The 21639-nt window shown below is 41.5% G+C and overlaps 1 protein-coding gene across 3 annotated transcripts in view; it reads right to left on the reverse strand.

The window, feature by feature from the left end:
* Nucleotides 1-21639, reverse strand: part of LOC105569329 (rap guanine nucleotide exchange factor 2-like) — a 139549-nt gene that overhangs the window by 83462 nt on the left and 34448 nt on the right. For 2 of the 3 annotated variants that reach the window (XM_012025697.1, XM_012025699.1), the window contains exons 3-4: nt 18082-18209; nt 15658-15741 (exon numbers count right to left, since the gene is read on the reverse strand). In XM_012025697.1, coding sequence (XP_011881087.1) covers nt 15658-15741; nt 18082-18209 — 212 coding nt within the window. Of the gene's footprint in view, nt 1-7000; nt 9165-15657; nt 15742-18081; nt 18210-21639 lie in introns of those variants that run through there. The other variant, XM_012025703.1, reaches the window with a different exon arrangement.

The raw sequence follows: 21639 nt of genomic DNA on the forward strand, positions 1-21639 counted from the left end.
CCAAGTTCTAGCATCGTGGACACAGCCCATTAGTTTCAGATCTATTGCTGGCACAATGTCCGACTCTAGAATTGTTACGTGATTGCCCCACACTTGAGAAGGACTTCACGGTCGAAACGTTGTGTTTTGAATAAAGAGACATTTTAGCCAGTTACGTCGAATTATTTCTAAATCTTTGTTGCTTTATTCACCGGTGACAAACAGAATTTCAACTTCATATGAAATATCATAATCTGCAAAATTTACTAATGCAAAATACAACTTTTACAAAGAGACAACAGATTGCCATCGAGGGCGTTATAGCAGCCATTGTCAGCGTAACCGAAGAAAACAACTCGAATAATAATCCCAATTGCCATTGTTGATTCACGAATGTTTTCAGCACTCGAAAGAAAGGAGATTTCGGGAAGGGTACTCCGCGGCGTAAGAGCATGCTTACATTTCATTGAATGGCGACGGTCTCGGGAGACGTAAGGTTTCCGAGGGGAGGAACAATCGGCACGCGCTCACGTAAATGGATGTGTGCTACTCAAAACAATAGTCGAAAAACTTGGACCGCGGCTTGGCTCTTTTCACCTCGCCAGCCGCATTTGCGTAACGGACGTTTTTCACGATGAAGCTTTTGCATTCACACGGCACGTGGCGCGCAACATACCATAATGCACCGGGCCGATGCTTGCAACGGCACGTGCCGCGTGTCATAAGCACGCGGTGAATAGCAGCGAGATGCGATCGACGAGATCGTTGAGCGTCATGGATATCCGGTCTCGTTAAGGGGATCCTAAAGCCGCTGGCGAACTCGATCAGTGTCGATAAGATAGGAGACGGAGTAAAAAACGTCAATTATCGACATTTTTAACTCCAAGTTAATGTACTCTACTCGGCCCGATAAATTTATAGCCAATCAATTTACAACTTTTACGAAAAAGCAGTAATTTTATTAGCTACACATTGCTCAGACCGACATTTTTATCGAATTCTAGCATTGTCAACACCATGGCTTTACTGACAATCTGACAGACGTTTGGCAGCGAGCTCTCTCGAAAAAGCCTGCAACTATTTCTACATGCCATACTGCTCCTTTTCTCTTCCTCTAGACTTGGATTTCTGGACTTTATTAGAAGTAATCTTTTTTTCTAGGCTATCAATCTTAGTTCTAATTGCACGATATTGTTCTTATATGTTGTCCCTAGAGTATGCTGATTTCATTTTGCATATATTTATTGTAGAATGTTTGTATCAAGCAAATATTGTCGCCAAGTGTACTAAAAATTAGTAAAATTTTCAATGTTTGTTATTTTAAAAAAGATTACTTCTAACAAAGAATGCCAATAAAACAGACGACTTTAGGATTCCCTTAACCGTCTGGACCATCATCTAAGAGACAAACTCGAGGAGCAAAGATGAAACAGTGAATATCATGATTGTCCACTAAACTTTTAATTCAATTTTCTTTCACTTTTCATTAAACCTTCTAGGTTAATTTTCTTTTCTAAGTATTGAAGTGACATTTAATTGGAAAAGGGCAGTTTATATATCTACAAAATATTGAAGAATATGCCCGGCAATTACAACTATTATAATCTCGTTACTATACGAAATGAAATTCTTTATAATTATTGCACGAGGAACGGGTGCAAATCTCGTAACCTGCTTATATGCAAGTATTCCTTTGGCGTGGCTGAAATTGGTTTCACGAGAAAATGTAAAGCACTTCGAGGAAAAAGCTGTTCGACGCCACATACATTAGTGTCACTCACAATCAGAATCTATAATCTGCTCGCGTTTTGTTCGAACGCGTGACACTTCTACTTAATGTAGTCGTCGCCTCTCGCAGCGAGTAACCGTTATAATTTAATCATCGTATTTTACGATTTTTCCAGGATTAAGAGCAAAAATGGCAGGTCGTTATCCCTCGGACTGCTTCGCAGTAATTACCACGTGTGAACCACGCACGCGAACCTCTACATTTGTTGTTGGTAAAAGAAGAGCGAAACGCGTGGCATATCACGACGTATACGTGTTGTATCGTATCAGCCTCGAAATGTCATTCATTTAATCGATAATACCGGCAGCGCTAAATTACTGCAATTAATTCGACAGGCCACTTGATGCGGAAAAGATATTTTATGACACGTATAACGGATCGCTTCAATTTTTCCATTATCAACCGAAGATGCACTAATCACCGTAGCTATTACGTACGCATACACATTTATAATTTAACTATAACATATAATTGAAGCGTACAAAGTCATAATGACTTCCTGCGAAATCGCAGCACGCGCATGTTACCGCAAACATTCCAACAATCTAGGAATAGATTAGAAAGTCGGGAAAATATCCGGGAAGATATAGCTCAAACGAACAACTTTTCGTGTTAAATGTCGCCATAGTTACTGAATATTGCCAGCAACGAAGCACAAGTAATGCTACACGGAGAGAATTTTTTTCTTAAAATTTATCCTGAAAATCACGTGGGACAACATGGCATTTCGAAAAATGTCAAAACACTCTCATAGAGTTCTTCAAAATGCCATGTTGTCCCACAATTACATGATCTTCAGGGCAATTTTTAAGAGATTCTCTCCGTGTACAATTATCTATCGAAAACTGATGATTAATTACAATAATCGACACTTTAACATTTACCCGACCCAACATTTTTGCTTCAGCCTTGCTTACTCCATCGCTCACAGTGTCAAAAATGCAACAACAATTGCAGAAATTAATTTTGCCGCCATTACAATGAACTAAATTATTTTGCACTCTCGTGAAATTAGAATCTTAGAAGATATCGTTTCCCGAAGAAGCATGCCTACGGAATGCACTCGATAACCTTGGCTCGTAAGACGGGTTTAAGTTGTGCGCAAGAGCGCCCGTTCTATATGGAGCCATGAAATCTCGAGCACCTTCTGCGAGACGTTCAAAATCGTTTTCCCTTCCTGCAAGTTGATCTCCGTAAAAACAGTTTACTCAAACGACATACACACAAAATCAAAATAAAATTAACGTTTATTTTTTTAAACAAAAATATTTATATGATTTACCTCGCGCAATCTTGAGTCGAATCTAATTATTGTATAGTTGATTTTACACGAGCTAGATAGCAAGGAGGAGTGAACCGTTGACCAAAATTGTGTACACCAATGCCTACTAATGCCTAGTGGGCATTACTTTATCTTATTATCTTATTTATCTTGTTTTATCTGATACGTGAACCTAGCCCTCACTGCTCAAATAAAGGCAAATGCTCGGTCTAGAAACATTATGTCTATGGGTTTACCCCTCAGATAGTAATATTAATATGTATCTCAAGAGAGATGATTAAAATGTCCAAAACACAATACGACCCTCTCGTGAGTCATTACTGTGGATCTTCGGGTTCAGAGCAAAACTCTCTCCCACGACAAGCGATAGCATTTAATTTGACTTGTAGGTGTAGGGTAAGTCGATAGGGTGTAGAACGTCTCACGCTGGCAAACAAAATACCCTTCGACAACGTATATTCGTTTCGCGTCTATGTGCCCACGAACCCTTTCGTGTAGCACGAGCAATAAAGCCAGTACTATTATTAGAGCATCCGGTGGACCCTGTCATTTTTTTTCGATACAAAGATCGTAGTCCGAGTTATCGACTTTGCGCTCTATTCGTACCAAGCGCGAACCAATGCGGCTTAGATTGGAAGTCGGTCGATACAGACGCTGACGTTGCGAGACCTCGGAACTATGCATAGTGAGTGGAGTATTAAACAAACCAACGGTAGAAATCTCATTCAGAAGATACGCATCTCGAGCCGTGTTTGTCCCAGCGATTCGTTTTGACGATCTTCGAACAATTTCTACGCTAATTGTTTAATACGAAATAAAGAGGAAAGCATTGTTATTATTCGTCTTTCCTGCAACGCAAATTGGTAAAAATTTTCTCAACTTCGATATAAAATGTTCACTTAGGTAAAAGTTTCCACGTTATACATTGATTTTAAATTCATCGGGAAATCTGTTAAATATATGAAAGTAAAAAATTTCTATCGTCATAATTTTTCTTCTAACACGTGTCGAGAATGTGGATTTCTAAATTAGAAATCTAGATTTAAATAGCGTATCAAGGACTGCGTATTTCTTTTATTGCTCTCTTTTCATGCAAATGTCATTTGATAGATGTACAAATTAACGCAAACGCTGCAGGAAGTGTATTAATCATGCAAATCGAGACCCATCGAATATAGAACCGCTTGTTCGACTCGACCTCGAGTATCAGTCGTTGGTGAAGCGAATAGAAAGAGCAGGTGACAATAGAAGATCGTATCCGACGTAACGTTCATTACACGCTGCACACAACAATGACAACAATAACTATTGTAAGCCGTCTAATTGTTTCATGAGAGTCAATAATTACCTCAATTTACTTGCGTCATATTGAGACAAGATATATCGGGTGTTGTATAAAAAAAAAGAAGATAAATATGTATAGAGTGGGATCTTATTACTGGAGAAGCAGCGTAATGACTCTTCCTTTCGCATAAATTAAATTAAGCTGCAAGCGTTAATTTCTTGCTCATTAAAAATCTCGAAACAAATTCTATTATGAGAAACGACCCGTGACTCATATTTATTTACGAACACCACGTAGGTATCCCACGTCATCCCGCCTTTTCGTCCCCTTTTCTGAAATCACGACGAACCGACTAGATAAAGCGCGATGTATTCGTTCGGCCGACAAAAAATCAATATATTACTTTGCAAGCAATATCAAAAGGGTCGCTCAAAGTTTTACGGCAATAAAATGCCAACTGACAGGCGTCACTTTCCATTTGAAATATCGTGGGGAAACAACCACCTACAGAACTCTGAAACCTTTAATAGACCACTTTTTGTCGCAACAAACGTAGAAATACGTGAAATGTGATCAGATGTCCGCTTAATCAAATTTCTATCTATCCTCTTAAAATTGTCCCACTTTCGTGCTGAAAATGTTCGGCGAAGAACCGTCTTCATATTATTATTAAACTACAAGTTAGAACATCGTGGTAATATAAGAACGCGCGTATTTATGATGTACTTAAACATTCATTTGCATTCACGAATTAACTCTGTCGATAAGCAATGTAAAAATTTTGAAAGGTGGAGACCTTATCTAAAGCTCCAAATGATCTCAAATTACGCAAATCGGGAATAACAAGAAATTATTTAGATTAAAATACCACGATTTTTAGCATTTTTTAATATAATTGCACTTTTTATCAGTGGTTCATAATTTATGTTAAGATTCGCTCCACGATACATACTGAAGGCATCGTGGTGTACAGATTTGCGGCATTACTAGGCATTTTTTGGGCATTAGTTTGGGCATTAGGCCCTGCTGGGGCATTATAAAGATAAAATAAGATAATAATAAGATAAAGTAATGCCCACTGTCCATTAGTGGGCATTGGTGTACAAGAATTTGGTCAGCGGTTTCCCCCTCGAGCTGCAACGGGACGAATCTTGGCTTGCTACACGGAGCAACCCTAAGATTTTTACTTCAGCCCATGAGTTTTGATCCATGAAACGTGACTGCTGATCGGCACATCGGCACCGTTCAATTCTACGATATAAACCTCACCGTAAGTAACGCGATACACTCGCTGTTTACCAAAGAGGAGTGAAACGTGACGCGAGGTATTGACGATTCCGTGTCACGTGCGCGCACGCGTGACAGCCACGAAACAATACCCGTCCGAAAGCCAACCACGACAGAAATGTATCGCAGCTGAGCCCCAATGATTCCTATCCCATTATCCCGCGGATCAAAGCCGCTCAGCCAGAAGGAGGGCATCAAATTATTCACTCAAAATTCCCGCCTATCTCTTCCATCTGTCCGCTGATCGAATTCATTACGATATAATCAGCGATAATCCGATACCTGATTCGTGAACAATTTACCAACTACAGAAACAGCTCCGAGCGTTCAACTCGTAACTCGTTAATTCATTTATCCAGATACAAGAGAATTTGTTTCTCGATCGACAAAATTGTGTTGCGTTTTTAATTATTATTGAAATTTCAAACGTGTATTGTGCATACATGTGCGTTCAGTTTGCACGTAAAATTTTCGCAACTCAATCTTAATGGCTTTGCGATAAAATGCATGTGTCAGCAATAACGTAATGTTCAACATTGTTTTTCTACCTTAATTAAATACAAAACTCTTCCCCCTTCATATTTAACCTTGTTTTAAGTTTTCTAAATTTTCGGTAGTAGAGGAAAGTCGTCTATCATGAGATGAGTTTCTAATATGAGATAGCAGGTTTTCAGCATCCAAAAATTTGATGAATTTCCCACTAAACATATTTCGCTCCGAGGACAATTGGTGGAACCAACTGGATGATGCCTGTTAACTTAACAGAAACCCCGCTATCCCATATTAGGGTCCTATCTCATAGGGAACTTCCTCCATATTATTTTCGCCCAAAGCAGATCTTAATTTTATCGAACGCAATTTCGAACGTAACTTCAAACATTTGCGCGATTTAATTTCATTCGGTTGGTTAGCGACTACACCCACCGCCCTCATTCGCTACAGCGCTCATTCAATTGAATGATCGTAAAAGTTACGTTGAAGAAATCTCATTTGAATTTAAACCCCGAAGATAGCCCTCAAATATCATTATTCTACATACATAGAGCGCGAATTGAACTGGAGTGATCGCACTAACAAGAAGACGTTAATCTTTCGTACTAAGAAGAACACGTAATCTCTTTCAGACAATCCTTGAACGTCGCAATTAGACAACAATATTCGCTCAAGCTTGTACGAACAAGCGGCAAAGGACGCGCAGCATCCGCTCTACAGCACGCAACGTACGTCCTCGTGGAATTAATTTTTAAGTGCAAAAAATTTTCTCGTTTGCCCGGCACGTACGCGCACTTTTAATAACATCATAATCGCCGCACTACCGCGCGTCGTCTACGTGCCATGCAAAGGTTCAAGTCGTTAAGGATGATTTAAAGTTTCTCACCGGTCATCCTGCGTGACAGTAATGTCGGGCGGGGGCGGAGGGGGCGAGGCACCGTCTGTAGCATCCAGCTTGCCGGCTTTTTACTGCGCTGCTTGGCTTCTCTGAGAGAGAAAGAGCGAGAGAGGCAGGGGGTGAGAGAGAGAGAGAGAGAGAGAGGCAACGCACCAGCCGACGAAGCGCGATACACGTTGTGCGGCAGCTCTCGCGGTCGTCGCGAGTAGTGTCTTCACGCCAGCGACATCGCCATCGACGGTCGACCCCGTTGGAATCTCGCGCCTCTTATCGCCGAGCCGATCGAGCGATCGCGTCCGTACACACGACGAGCGATGACCTCGGTATCCCAGCGCGCATTCGGGCGACCGCCTGCTCCTTCGTCCAGGGCCTTGTCCAACCCTTTACCCGAAGCGCTCGCTCGCCTTTGCCGCCGCTGCGCTTCTCGTGTCAATTTGCGTGGCGACCCTCGTGGAAGACGGCGCGTGATTCGATCCAATCGCCGGGACCTCTCGTGAACTCTCGAAAAGTTTCTATCACGACCCACTTCGCGCGGGTTCGCGAGCCTCCTCGCGCTAATCCCCCTCGATTATCTCGCGAGACCTCGGAGACCGCGCGCAATTTCGTAAGACTCTGCTGCTCGCCGGCTCTTCTCGCGTCCCGCTTGCGCCGGGTAATATTCGTCGTAAACCGTTACTCCAGGCTGGCTATTAGATTTATTACGGAATACCCGCCGCCAGTTCGCAGCGCCGTGCGAGCGGAGGCTGCGGTGAAAGCGAACGGCGACGATTATCGCGCGGAGCGAACAGCCGCGCTCGCTCCCGCGTCCTCGTAAACGCGGTCGCTCTCCAGCTACGCGCGCCGAGTACCACCAGACCGATCCCGCGAGGCGCGACTCGCCGATACTCGTCGGACGATCGCGCGCTGCGCTTCTCACCGGACGCGCCTGCCTTCGCGAAAGCGGTCGCCGTTTACACGTACCGGATGCCAGAGCCTCACACACGTGACTCGGCTGTGAAAATCCCAGAGAGGCTCGCTGGTATATCGATTGCCGCGTCGCAAACGTGACGAGCCCGCCGCGCATCGACCGCCTCGCCGATCCACGTGGAAGGGCACGTAAGCGCGAGACGAGTTTCAGCCCGATCTCACATCCGCGACTCTCAGCTGCTACCTTCGACGTGACCCCGATCAAGATTTAGCTCTGCTCCTGGCGACGACGACAAGTTACGTTGGCCAAGTCGACGCACGTGACCCTTGAATCTCTTTCCCTCGTGGGCGACGAATAACGGGTCTGAACTTTCCTCCCGCGAAACGAAAACCCTGGACTTCCGCGCAGGGTTGAAGGGTGACGGCGCCTAACTCCGAAAGGAGGAATGCTCTTCGAGTGTAATTCGATGACGCAGTCCCCGCGAAATTCAACGTACTCGGCGGCGACGTCTCTCCCGTTCGCGACGACGACAAGTTTTATCTTGGCCAAGTCGACGCACGTGACCCTTGAATCTCTTTCTCTCGTGGGCGACGATAGCGGGTCTGAACTTTCCTCCCGCGAAACCAAAACCCTGGACTTCCGCGCAGGGTTGAAGCTTGACGGCGCGAACTCCGAAAGGAGGAATGCTCTTCGAATGTAATTCGATGACGCAGTCCCCGCGAAATTGGACGTACTCGGCGACTTTCTCCCTCGCAATGGCAACAGGTTTGGATTGTCTCTTGGCGATTAAGTTAGATCGAAGGTGCTTGTAGCGACGGACTTTTTAAATACACCGCTGCTCTTGCTTCCCACGTAAGAAAGCGTTGAAATTTCCGCGCTTATCTCGATCGCGCCGCGAAATTTGCGTGTATGATCGCTCGTCGAAGCGGCGAAAGGAACGAGATGCACTCGGATACGCTCGGAAAGTGTATCCTTTCTTTTCCTACTCTCCCCCCTCTCTGTTTCTCCTCTTCCGCCGATCTTCCCGACGTCCTTAATTCCAAGGTCTCATAGGTGTCCCAGGTGTTGATCGGCTGCTGATGGAAATTACGCACGCTCCGTTTCACGCAACGGCGCGCGATACGACGTACCGCGCGTCGTCTCCTCGGGCGCGATTACGTCACTCGCAGACGGGAAACGAGATCGCATCCGGTTTCGCGAGCCGGGAAGTCACTCGCGAGGGTGTCACTTTCGGGCGAGGAGGGAGGGGGGGGGGGAGAAAATCTATCGATATCGATCGGATCGCGGCGCGTCGATCCGCGAACCCGGTACACGTCTCGCGTCCTGACGCTAGTACCATCGGACAAGTGACAGTCCCGACGCCGACCCGACACCGATACCGTCCATCGTAAGGCCCCGCAAGTTTCCCCGCGAGCGCGAGCCTCGATTTACGACCGGCGCGGCCGCATCTCTCCGTGGAGAGAGGAAGAGAGAGAGAGGGAGAGGGGGGGGGGGAGAGAGAGAGAGAGAGAGAGAGAGAAAGAGAGAGAAAGAGAGAAAGAGAGCGATCTTCTCTGCGGACGCGGGGTCCGGAGTCCGGGCTGGAAATCGCGAGATCGGAATGCGATTCGCGGGTGCAGTCGCTATTAATCGCAACGCTCGCCGACCGCCACGGAACTCTCGACAAGACTGGAGGTTCTCTTGCTAGGTGAGGCCGGCCTCTTTCTCTCTCTCTCTCTCTCTCTCTTTCTCTCGCGTTGCCCAGGAGCGTATCCGGCGCACGCGAGCCAGGTGGGACTCCTTCCGTGGAAAACCAATGAGTGTTTGCACAGGATGTGGGCGCGACGTAGAAAACTATCGTCGTCGCTAGACGAGTGCTTTCGTAAGATAATGTCGCCACGCTCAACCGCTCAACAGACGTATAATTCTCCGAGATTTTTTCCTGCGTGTCCCATGCTTCTCGCGTAATTTCGTTAGCGACACTCGGAAAAATGTCTTACTAATGCAGGTAGATTTTCTAAGTGTCGCGACAAAAATTATCGCGATTCTGTGGATTTGTTAGAAAATTCTTTGAAACCTACAAAATTTATAGCAGCAACACTTTAATATAGTAATACCTTCTGGAAAGTTTAGGTCTCATGACTAAACACACTGGTCAACAAAATTTTGTTACAACTATTTGCTAATTTTGACATCTCCATCTGTCGTTATCACGAAATCGTATTTGTTTTTATTCGGGTCTTGTTTTTCTTGTGACAGTTACGACCTATAAAATTATAATAACTTCCAAAATAAATAAATCCCAATTCCTTACGCCCGGGCTCAGTTCGCTCTCTTACTGTTACTTTCGGGATCCAGTCAATTTCGATCTACTTTCTACTTTCGTTCCTTCTAATATTCTCGTTCAACTTTCGCAAAATCCTTCCAAAACTGCTGCAGCCGTCGTGCTTCAACCTTATTATCAACTTCATGTACTTTAAGATGCGTTCGAATCGATAAATATATATAAATAAAAACACGACGGGGTTTGTTCGCGCGCGTGTGTATGTGTGTATATATGTGTGTACGTGCGCACGCGTGACTGTGTGCGATTAAATTGTTACGACATTGAGACGCCACGTTCAGTTTCGTACGAGATGACGCGTAATTAATCGAAATTGCGTCAATGGTTATTCGGGTATCGCATGCTCTCGTGTAACGTGGGCATCACTGAAAACTTCGTTGGCATTACGTTATAGTTTTATTTTGACTAACGCTATTTTCGAGCACCGCTTGTAACGCGGTGCATTGTGCGCAGTTTATTCGATGTGACGCGCCAATTAAAATTGCGCCGATGCTATGTTATAGCGATCGTGTTACGTGTTGTTTCTGTATCAGTTGACCGATTCAAATTGCGTCGATGTGACATTATACAGCATTAGCGTAATAATTTTATTCGTCTTATTCATGCTTGGCATTCAAATTGTAAAAAAATGTTAACTAGTGTATGCGTACTAGTGAATATGATGATTAAAAAAAGAGAAAGGTCCAGGCTCAACCCTAGGAAAAATTTACTTTAAATGAAATTAAAGTAAATTAAAGTTTTTAAAAGTAATCCTTCGAATCTAAGAGTTTACTTAAAGAAGTTAGCAGTTTACTTAAGAAATTTTAGAGTAATTTTTAGGTAGCCAAGCCTGTCGAAGCTTCCGCTAGATGGCCGCGCGGCATAGCACTTTCTCGTAAGAAGAAAACCGCACGCGGTGTTATTATATAAATTGTATCACATATAATACTTTTTGACACAATTCTTAAAGTTTTCTTGTTAATTCTTAAAGTAAGTTTTAAATTTACCTTAAATATGTAAAAGTTTAAAGTGCCCAAATTTACTCGGAATACTTCTTATTTTTCTAAAGTGAACTTTCAAGAACTTCGGTGTTTTCTTGACAATATCTGGCATTTTTAATAATACAGAAAATTTATTGCGAAAAATATTACCTCAGCCACGGTTTGAACCTGGACTTCCCTACACTCTAGGCGGGCGTCTAAGCTTGTAAGATTTACTAAGGTATGATATAATTTCCCAAGGAAAACCCTGGCATTATTTTTCGCAATAGACTTAAAAATTAAAATTATTTAGACACCAACATCCTGTCCTAGCTCTTACTCCTTTATTACTCCGTATTTGTGTTTTCACATTAGAGCCTTATGAATTTTATTAATTGTTAAGAAAACTATTACAATGATTAAATTCGTATTGAATGATAATCAATAGGAAGTCAGAAGGAATAAAACTCCGGATGTTCCACTCGAGATATTACTTTATCATAACTGACATATTCTGATTCATATAATACCAGGAACCTAACGAGATAATTGTAGAAAATAAAATCGATCTCAAGAGCCACGAGGTTTCACAAGGTGAAATATATCGCGTTTCGCTGATTATTATTTCTTGACTTATAAAATGTATCGATGGTGCGGATCAGATGAGAAGTGCATACGGCACTGCGCACACAACCTTTCTCACTCTATCGCTGCTCTTTATCCTTCTTTGCCTCTCTTCTTTCCCTCTCGATCTACTTTGCTCTCTAATTCCGTCTCTGTCGCACCAAACTACTCGCTTTAAGTAGGATGTCCTCGTCTTTCCCCCTTTCATCCTCACTCTTCAACCTGGCCGATCTCTTCTCTGCCATTTATACCGAAGTACCTCTCGGGCGAGTTCGTAAATTTTCGGCACAAACGACGGAGAGGAGACCAGCGAAATGAGAGGCGACGAAGCAGGAGAGAAAGAAGAGACACAATGGGCATTAACACCTATTAAATAACCCAAACATTATAAAGAATTGGGGGCAGAAAAGACAGAAAAAAACGCAAGCTGTGAAATTATAATTGAGTAGTACAGCTAAAAAAATGAGAGAGAAGCGTGAAAAAATTTTTCACGAGAACACTAAATAAAAAGTCGAGAAAAGAATAATAAAATTCTTCTTACATATCGTACACTGAAAAAAAAAGTCCGATTGCATATAATCGGATAGTCCAATTACATAATAACAAACGGATATATCCAATTAAATTGTATATCCGATGAAAATTATGATCGGTTTTTCGATCAAATTTCATCGGTAACTGCATTTTATCGGATAAATATAAGTTTCTTGGTGCATTGCACGCGAGAGTAAGTAAAAAAAAACGCAGGTACAACAATGGAAAATGAATGAACACACAGAGACGGGAAGGAAAAGACGCGAGATTAAGAAACAACGAGGGAAGATGTCGTTTCATCATCGCGGAGAGGCGAGAAACGGTGACGCCGGTAATGGGAAGGAGACGGCGAGCGAAAGAGCGACGGAGAAAGGGTGAGACACGGAGACGGTGGGAAAGAGCGGAGTTTAAAGCGAGAAAGAGGGACAGATAGGGGAGAGGAAGTGAAGAACGTAAGGGGAAATCCCAAAGGGAACGAGAGGAGAAGGTTCTCCCACGTAACCACGCCCCACGTTCGCCGACAGATTTTTGCGGATCGAGGGGAAGGAGAGGGGGAACGTCGAGGCAACCCATGGGACGCCGGAGTGCGGCCCCCGTTCGCAACTCTTTCTCTCCCTCTTTCCTCTGACCAAGGTGGAAATGCACACGCGCGCGCACTCGCACACACGCAGAACGTCGCCCAGAATTTCCTCCCCTCGGAAGTGTGTCGCGATCTCCTGGACACGCTAGAGCGACGTCGCGTCTGCTCTACCACCGGGAGGGGACGGGGAACGAGGAAATGGCATATTAAAACGGTTGTACAGAGATTAATTTGTCGGAATAGGGCACTGCGCGCTCCTCTTATGATAGTAACTCGCGCGCGCGCTCGGCCGCGTCTCTGCGTCGTCGTCGTCGTCGTCGTCGTCGTCATCGTCGTCGCCGTCGTCGTCTGCTCGTCTATGCACATCAGACGCGTGCAACGCGAAAGAGCGTCCCGTTCCCCGTTCCACCAAGCGGCAGCCGAGCGTGTGATGGCCGCGGATAATAAGCGCTCCATATCCCCTTTTTTTCCGCGAGCGGCATCGCGCGCCAGTAAAGAAGAGCGCCCATCGTGCACGAGCGTGTGCCTTCCGCTCTTTAAACAGTTCTCTTTAAACGGAAGAAACAAAATAAAACATCGATTCAGTTACGCAGTCCGCCGTGCACGCTAAACGCGGAAGTTCCAGCTTAACTCTTTCAACATTATCTACGTTAATCCCTGCTTTTTTTTAATCCTTATTTATCGCGGACAAAATCTAAAATTTGCATGGATTGTTTTTACGAATACTGGGACACTTTTTAAAAGTTAGCGTAGGCCGTACCTTCGAGACTTTAATCGCCAACAATCAGAGATGAGATATCGCACGGATTTTTATTTTGTACATACATACAGTGCCGGCCAAAATTGTATCACCTTTCGATTTTTTGAGCATGGCTAGTTTTAAAGTCGCGCGAATAAAAAACTCACGTATTTTGTCAAATTTCATTATCCTTCGTGTATGTACAAGATATAACTGTGATCAAGTATCTCTGTAAAACTTTGAGCACATTCGATGCATTTGGACGAAAGTTATGCTTGGAAAACCTGCAGGTGATATAATTTTGACCAGTACTGTACATATAAAAATTGAATAACATTTGTCGCTCGCGCAAAAAGGAGCAAAATTATTTGTACACGCGTAAATCGTTTCCCACTCGAATAAACGAACGATGCCAAAAAGTGTCAAAAAAGGTTTCGGATTTATTGCGCACCTTGTACGATTAACAAGAATTTCCTGAAGTGGCTGGAGGGATACCGAGAGAGAGAGAGAGAAAATTGTGACCGTAACCCTGACGGAGAAGCCAATTTACGAGCGCTCTGCATGCGACATACGCAGTGTCTCGAAATAACGTCGCACGAATTACACGACCATTAATCCATTAGCTGCCGGGTTGTGCATTATGACGAGCATCCCTAAACGCGACGATATAAGCTTCATGCGCTCATTATAACTCTGCTCGTCGAGCTTAACGTGGGAGAACGGTGAAATAATGAGACGTTTCATTATGTACAAAGTTTCGAAAAGCGGACCATGTAGTTTTCTATAATGTACGTGGTAATTTCAACCCAATTCTTTTCACTCACGTTATGTTATTATAGCTAAACGATATAAAATCTTCCGATGAGGCTACGATATTTACGACTTTCTCTCATCAAATCGCGCAAATGTATACACTGATAAAAAATATCTTAATCCAAAAAATATAAATATAAATAGTTGGATTTCTTATTTGACAAAAACAACGATTTCATTTAATAAATAGAATTCTCTATCTCATGAAATCTTTATTTGAATGTAATAATTTAAATTAATTTACTTAATATAATACACAGATTTACTTGATATTTTTATTTAAATAGAATAATTATTTACTGCAGCAAAAAATAATTTTAAGTAAATCTATTTACTTGGTTAAAAAATTTTTGTTGTCAGTGTACACATGAAATTTAATAACACATGTCCGATGACTTATATTCCGATTAAGTTTTACCAATTTTACCGCCCTACAAAAACAATCTTCTGACTTGAAATAATTTTTTATTTGAAAAAATTTAAGCAATTCTTCAAAGCCGAAACAAGTGCTGAACATTTTCTGATAGAAGCAGAAAATAGTTCGATCTCTCGTTCAGAGATTTTATTAAAAATTTTTAAAAGGACAAATGTTGACACAATTCTTAGATACACCCGGTATACACACGAAGCCACGACGTATTACGATCGATTTCTATTCCTCGCGTAAAGCGCATTCGGATATTAAAAGGGGGAAAAAAAAGCTACGACAAGTCATACCGTTGGAAAGATGCCACGCATACGGAGATCCGGCTGCAATAAAGCACGCCAGTATTTTGTGCGCCATACAAATGTCCATAGCGTGCGTTTTTGTAGAAAACAAATCTTTCGCACAAACGTTCCCTCGTGATTATGCGACCTATATCGGATTATGAATGCCTTCGTTTTACGGAAATGTCAGTTGAACGTCTAGAAATATACGCGACCTTTTCTCCCTATTTTGGCTCTCGAGCTGTGAGACCAGAATAGCGACGAATAATTAAAAAGTCAATTAAACGAGCATACATCAAGAGAAAGTTCATCGTCGTGCTTTCTCACGTTTTTCGCGAATCTGACTGTGAAAAAAAAGTGGGAACGGGAGATAAAAATGATTTCACGCAGAAAAAAGATTTTTATCTCGTGAGACAAAAATATAAATATCGTTCCATGATATTCAATTTGTATCCTACCTTGAACGGGGGAGAAACATGGATCCATCGATGAACACGGAGCCGGAGAGAAGTATGTACCAACTTGTGGCCAACTCGCCAGTGCTGAAAATTATAACAATTCTATTTGTTCTCGACGTATACAATTTTCGATCAATTTATTTGTAGTAAATGAAACAAAAAAAAATTATTTAGACATAAAGCTACAAACTCAAGGCTGAATACTAAGAAAGATTAACAGACCCCAATAATAAAATAGAAAAAACAACAAATCAGGCAATAGGAATCGACACGAGGCGTTACGTGTGAAATATACAAGGTGTTACGGATAAGGTGTCCATCCGCTCGTACAACGGTAGAGCGGGTTAAACTGAAAAGAAAAGTTATGTACCATTTTGTAAAATTTGCAATAGTTTTCGAGCGGTAAATAAAAATATCTGAGCGAATGAACGCACGAGAAGCAGTAGGCCGGACTCGGCAAGCAAGTGAGATTATAAAAATTTTCAAATAAAAAATGTTTAGTTTTAGATTAGTTTTTAGATAAAAATTTAGCCAATTAACTTCACGCGTTTAGAAATATGACACATTGCACAATAGTAAAGATCTTTGTAAAGTCCTATTCTCGAAATTGATATAATTTTTACATCTTTGACACGCGTTCCGCATATTCTATTCTTTTTTGTTTGAAAAAAAGACAAGATTGCATAACACGTAAGTGTATATCAATGAATGATGGACATTGATTGTTCCATTCTTGTCACTCATTTCCATTTTCCGTTACCTGATGACGGTTCGCGCGTCATTCATCTATTTCTGAACAATCCAACCTACAGCGGCATCTGCAGTTGCAAGTTGCAAACTTTGCAAGTTTCACTCGCGGTACATATGAGAACATCGCAAATCGATAAAAGGAGTGCGCGACAGTATCATGCTGTCGATAAAGTAGATTTCTGCTATATTTAAGTTTCATCTAAAGGTACAATGCATAGAACTCGATACCTTTTGCCGGTAAACTGTTTTTCACGAGATACCAGGGTTGTGCCGTAAAAAAAAATTACATCTACACGTTTGGAAATGTTTACCCAGTAAACACCGTTATGTAACGGTCATGTTAAGTACAGGTATTATCTACATATTGTTTACATGAGTTTTTTCATGTAGACAATGTAAATTATGTAAACTTTATAAATTAATGCCAGAAAGCAAAAAGTTATAATATAAAATTTTATAATATAAAATAATCAATGTATACATATGTATGTGTGATTTTAGTATCAATTTAGAAGCTATTTATAGTGTTAAAAATTGAGAAGTTATATGTATATGTATGTATGTGTGCGTGTAATAATGGCATTATAAAAAATTACGTTTAAAGCTTGCAATATAAACATTATAAACTACATAAGGAATTAAACATAAAGCAAATCTTCGACTTCGACACACAATTTTCTATAGATTACCCATTGTTGACACAGATAACATATTACAAATAGTTTACATTGTTTACATTGTTTACATTGTTTACGCGCAGACGTAGATAGTTTACGGATAAATGCCCAACCCTGCAAGATACTTGATCGCAGCACACCCTTCGAGTTTATTCATTGTTCAAAAATCACACAGATATGTTCGCTCAAAGATATATAGAAACTAAACCATTTTGTTGAACGAATTAGAACTTTACACGTGCTCATAGAAGGGTTGGAACTTTCCATTTAACGTATGACGTCTACTGTGCAAACGTCATTTGTACTTCATACCGAGAACCTTTCAAATGGCCCTTGTACACATACGTTTGACATCCTAGCTCTTCTACTAATACATTATTCAACAACACTCAAACTTTATAAACTCTTCTAACGAAATTATCAATAAATTCCAAAATTAAATTAACACAAGAATCTGCTGCAATGTTCACTTTCAAGATAAAAAGATTATTCTACGAATGACGACCGAAAGTATCGATCCTTCTAAGCCAAAAATATCAGTTGCTCTAATTTTAAAATAAAACGTAAATAGAAATGCTGGTAAATAAAGAAATCAATAACTGGCACCTCTCCCAGATTATCCTAGTAAAATTCTACAATACAATACCGGAATTTTATATTGCACACAGAGTGCCTTTTTCTTTCACAAAAATATGCTTCAACCTTTCGGAGTAAGATATGTATTTTTCCAATTACAACACATTTTCGTTGAAATATATCTTTTTTAAACTTTCAATGAATTTTTTCAATAAAGTATGAATTCTTTTCGGTTCCTTGAAAATTGAATGAAAATTATTGATCTAGAACTCATATTTGATGCACAGTGAATTTTAAAAACGACCTTCTAATTATATATTTTTCTTGTTTCTTCGAAAAATTGACTAAAAACTTGATGCGAAACTGACGTTTTACGTGCAGCAATCTCATGTTTTTCGCGACACGCCCATATGATACTCACTAATAAAGAACATGGTTTGCATGGTGTCTCTCGTAACGTACGATCTTGCAGAGTCCGCGGAGAACGGAGTCTCTGCACGGACGCAACGCCTCCAGACCCAGTAGCCCATAGTATATGATCTGCAGGTCCTGTAACAGAACAGAGAACGAGATGATGCAAGTGACGCCTCGACAAGATCCGTGATTCAAGTCCGAGGAAAGATCGCCGTACACGTTTTTCCTAAGCGGTGTTGTCGCGCGTGTCTTCCACGACGACCATCGCGTACCCATAACTTTAGCAGAAAATTGCAGTCGCGAGCCAAAGCGATCACGAACTCAATTTGCCTCGTTACCTCGCAGTGCGATCTATTTATTGGTAATGTAGGACACGCAAAGGAAATCGTCGGCTAGTGAATCGGCGGTAAATCGGCGTGTAAAAGTAATCTACAGTGATTCTCCCGCGAATAAACAAACGCACACTGTCCATTTGCCGTAGGCTATTTCCATCCGCTTCACGTTCCGCAGAAGCTGCATTTCGGACTTCCACGTCTGCTCTGTCAAATGCACGAATTAAAAATACCGCATCAGTACATGTCTATCGTTTCTTTGTGCGTTGACTTCCGGCATCGACTTGCGTCTTACGACGGAATCGTAAATCAGCCTAAAGGTTGAAGCAGACTAGCAATTGTCGACGCAGATTGGACTGGGATTGGCGATTGTCTTCCAGCCAATGAGAGCAAAGCAGCCAGCGACTTAATCGACTCTCATTGGCTAGAGGACAATGGTCAATCGCCAATCCCAATCCAATCCGAGTCGGCAATTGCTAGTCTGATTCGGCCTTAACACTTCTCCAAAGTTTTGTTACACGTCTCAACATTTCGAGATTAAAACTTCGCCGGTGTCAGACGGCGAAGTCGAACGGTCCAAACTCGCGCTGCACCTTGCGCACATTGACTGATTGTGAGTCGCAATAACGCTCGTGTTCACGCGTGGCAACTTCGATCCGTATACCAAATTATCGCGAATCTAATTACCCTCGAGTCACCTCCGTCAGATACGCGCGCGGGGTCGTCGCACAATTTCACGGTGGATCGCTGATCGAACTCGTCGCTTTCCCGTCCATCCATCCATCCACCCAGCCATCCATCCATCCATCTATCCCGGCGGGACGTGCGCATGTTTCCAGCTCTCGGACAAACTCTCGTCGGCGCGGCGCCGTTTCGTCTGGGTTGTTTGCGAACGCCAACCGCAATCAGCGTTATAGCACGCGACCAAACGTTACGGCGCACCTACCCGGACCCGGACCGAACCGCCGCCGTCGACTCGAAGCGCGCGAAACGACGATGCCAATTTCGTTTCGGCTAATTCCGAAAATGCCCCACGCCGCAATAATTACATTTTCCCGCGCGATTACGAGCGAATTATCCGAATTATACGTTCGGAATATACGGCGCGATATACGGCGGCGGCAAAAGCGGTTTCCAGTGCGTCTGACGTTTGCGTTCACCGCAGCACACTGCCGTTGCTTTTTGCACGCTTCGGACGCACGTTCGTCTCGAGATATCCTGTGCGTGGATATTCTTACTTACGCACAAGTGCAGAGCAAATTTCAGAAAAGTTTAAGAAAAACACACGGAGGATGTTTTCTCGCAAAATTTGCCCTGAAAAACATGTAATCGTAGGATAACATGACATTTTAAAGAATTTCATGAGTTTTCTGAAATTTTAAAATGTTGAAAAAGAGAATATCGAGGGGGAAATCGCTGAGGGCATTGTGGTGTACAGATTTACGGCATTACTGGGCATTACTAGACCTTACTAGGCATTTTTTGGGCATTAGATCTTGCTGGGGCATTCTACAGATAAAATAAGATAAGCTAAGGTAAAACAAAATAAATAAGATAAGAAGGTAAAGCAATGCCCACTGGGCATCAGTGGGCATTGCTGTACAAGATTTGGGTCAGCGGTTTCCCCCTCGAAGAGTATACTTGAAGTCATCAGTGATGAATAAAAATGAAAACAAAGCTTCTTGTTGAACTGGCAATATAATTAGTTAAATGTTACAATGGTACAACGTTTCGACCTGAGTTTCAAATCCTTATCCAGTAACGGAACTGCAAAGCAACATGTCACAATTTTATGAAGATGGTAAAGAAACACAAATTACGAATAAAAAGAAACACACTCAAAGAAAAAATGTCCGAATCCAATGCCATTACACTTCAATGTATCATAAAATAGAATTGATATAGCGCCAATCATTTATTATAGAGAAAGGAATATTTTAATCTTAAATGAAAACTTTTAAATCCAGAAATAAAATGATAGTATGTATCGTCTTTTGTCGAATATCACGGTGTTAACTTCGCGCGTTGCAAGGTGGAGAGAAAATTGATAATAAACGCAAGAATATATCAAGTTACATTTATAGAAGTAGTAAAATGTATGGTAAAATTTCAAAAAACTCTCAAAACTTCTGCAAAATGCCATGTTGACCCACGACCATACGATTTTCAGGATAAATAAGAGAAAATTCTCTCCGTATATTAGTTTTCAGTAGCTTGCTCCTATCTCAATATACAATAGTAAGTCAATCTTTTTTAATTCAATAGAGAAAAATAAAAATTATTGATTTTATTTCGATATTGTCTTATTTTTATACTAAATAAAGTTGTGAGAAATATAAATGCGTCAAGAATATTTTTTGTCTCGGTAACAGAAATCCTTTCTGAGGATGCATATATAAAGTTACCTCGTGCATGGATATTCGCAAAACGTAAATTTTAGTAGACTCATGTCATTGTCAACGAAGGGAATAGTCAAGAAAAATTAGTGAGCATTCGAGCATTATAAAAGTCCGAATTGAACTGAATTATAAACATTTCAGCGATGACCCATGAGTCATAAAATTTACGTTTCGCGAACATCCATGCACGAGGTAACTTTATATATGTTTCTTTTTATACGTAATTTGTGTTTCTTTACCATCTTCATAAAATTGTGGTATATTGGTTTGTAGTTTCGTTACTTGATAAGGAGATACCTGATACTTGGAACGTTTAACAAATTATATTGCCAGTTGGAGCAACAAGAAGTTTTGTTTTAATTTTCAATGTCCCACGATTACATGATTTTCAGGGGAAATTTTTTTCAGAGAAAATTCTCTCCGTGTGCTTTTGTCACATTTGTTACGCATAATACTATAATCGACATAGAGCTACTGAAAACTAATACACGGAGAGAATTTTCTCTTAAAATTTATCCTGAAAATCGTGCGATCGTGGGTCACCATGGAATTTTGAAGAATTTTTAAGAATTTTTGAAATTTTGCCATACATTTTACTGGTAAAATGTATAATTACTAGTGAAATGTATGATAAAATTTTAAGAAACTCATAAAATTCTTTGAAATGTCGCGTTGTCCCACGATTCCATAACTTTGAGGATCAATTTTAAAAGAAGACTCTCTCCGTGTACTGTAAAAAAAATTAAAATGATGTTGAGACAAATTATTAATTCAAGTCCAACAGTGAGCGCTTTTACACCACACTCGTACGCGACTTTAATTATCAACGCTAGC

The sequence above is a fragment of the Vollenhovia emeryi genome, unplaced genomic scaffold, assembly GCF_000949405.1.
Source record: "Vollenhovia emeryi isolate VEMERY1.0 unplaced genomic scaffold, V.emery_V1.0 DF939124.1, whole genome shotgun sequence".
Taxonomy (NCBI): domain Eukaryota; kingdom Metazoa; phylum Arthropoda; class Insecta; order Hymenoptera; family Formicidae; genus Vollenhovia; species Vollenhovia emeryi.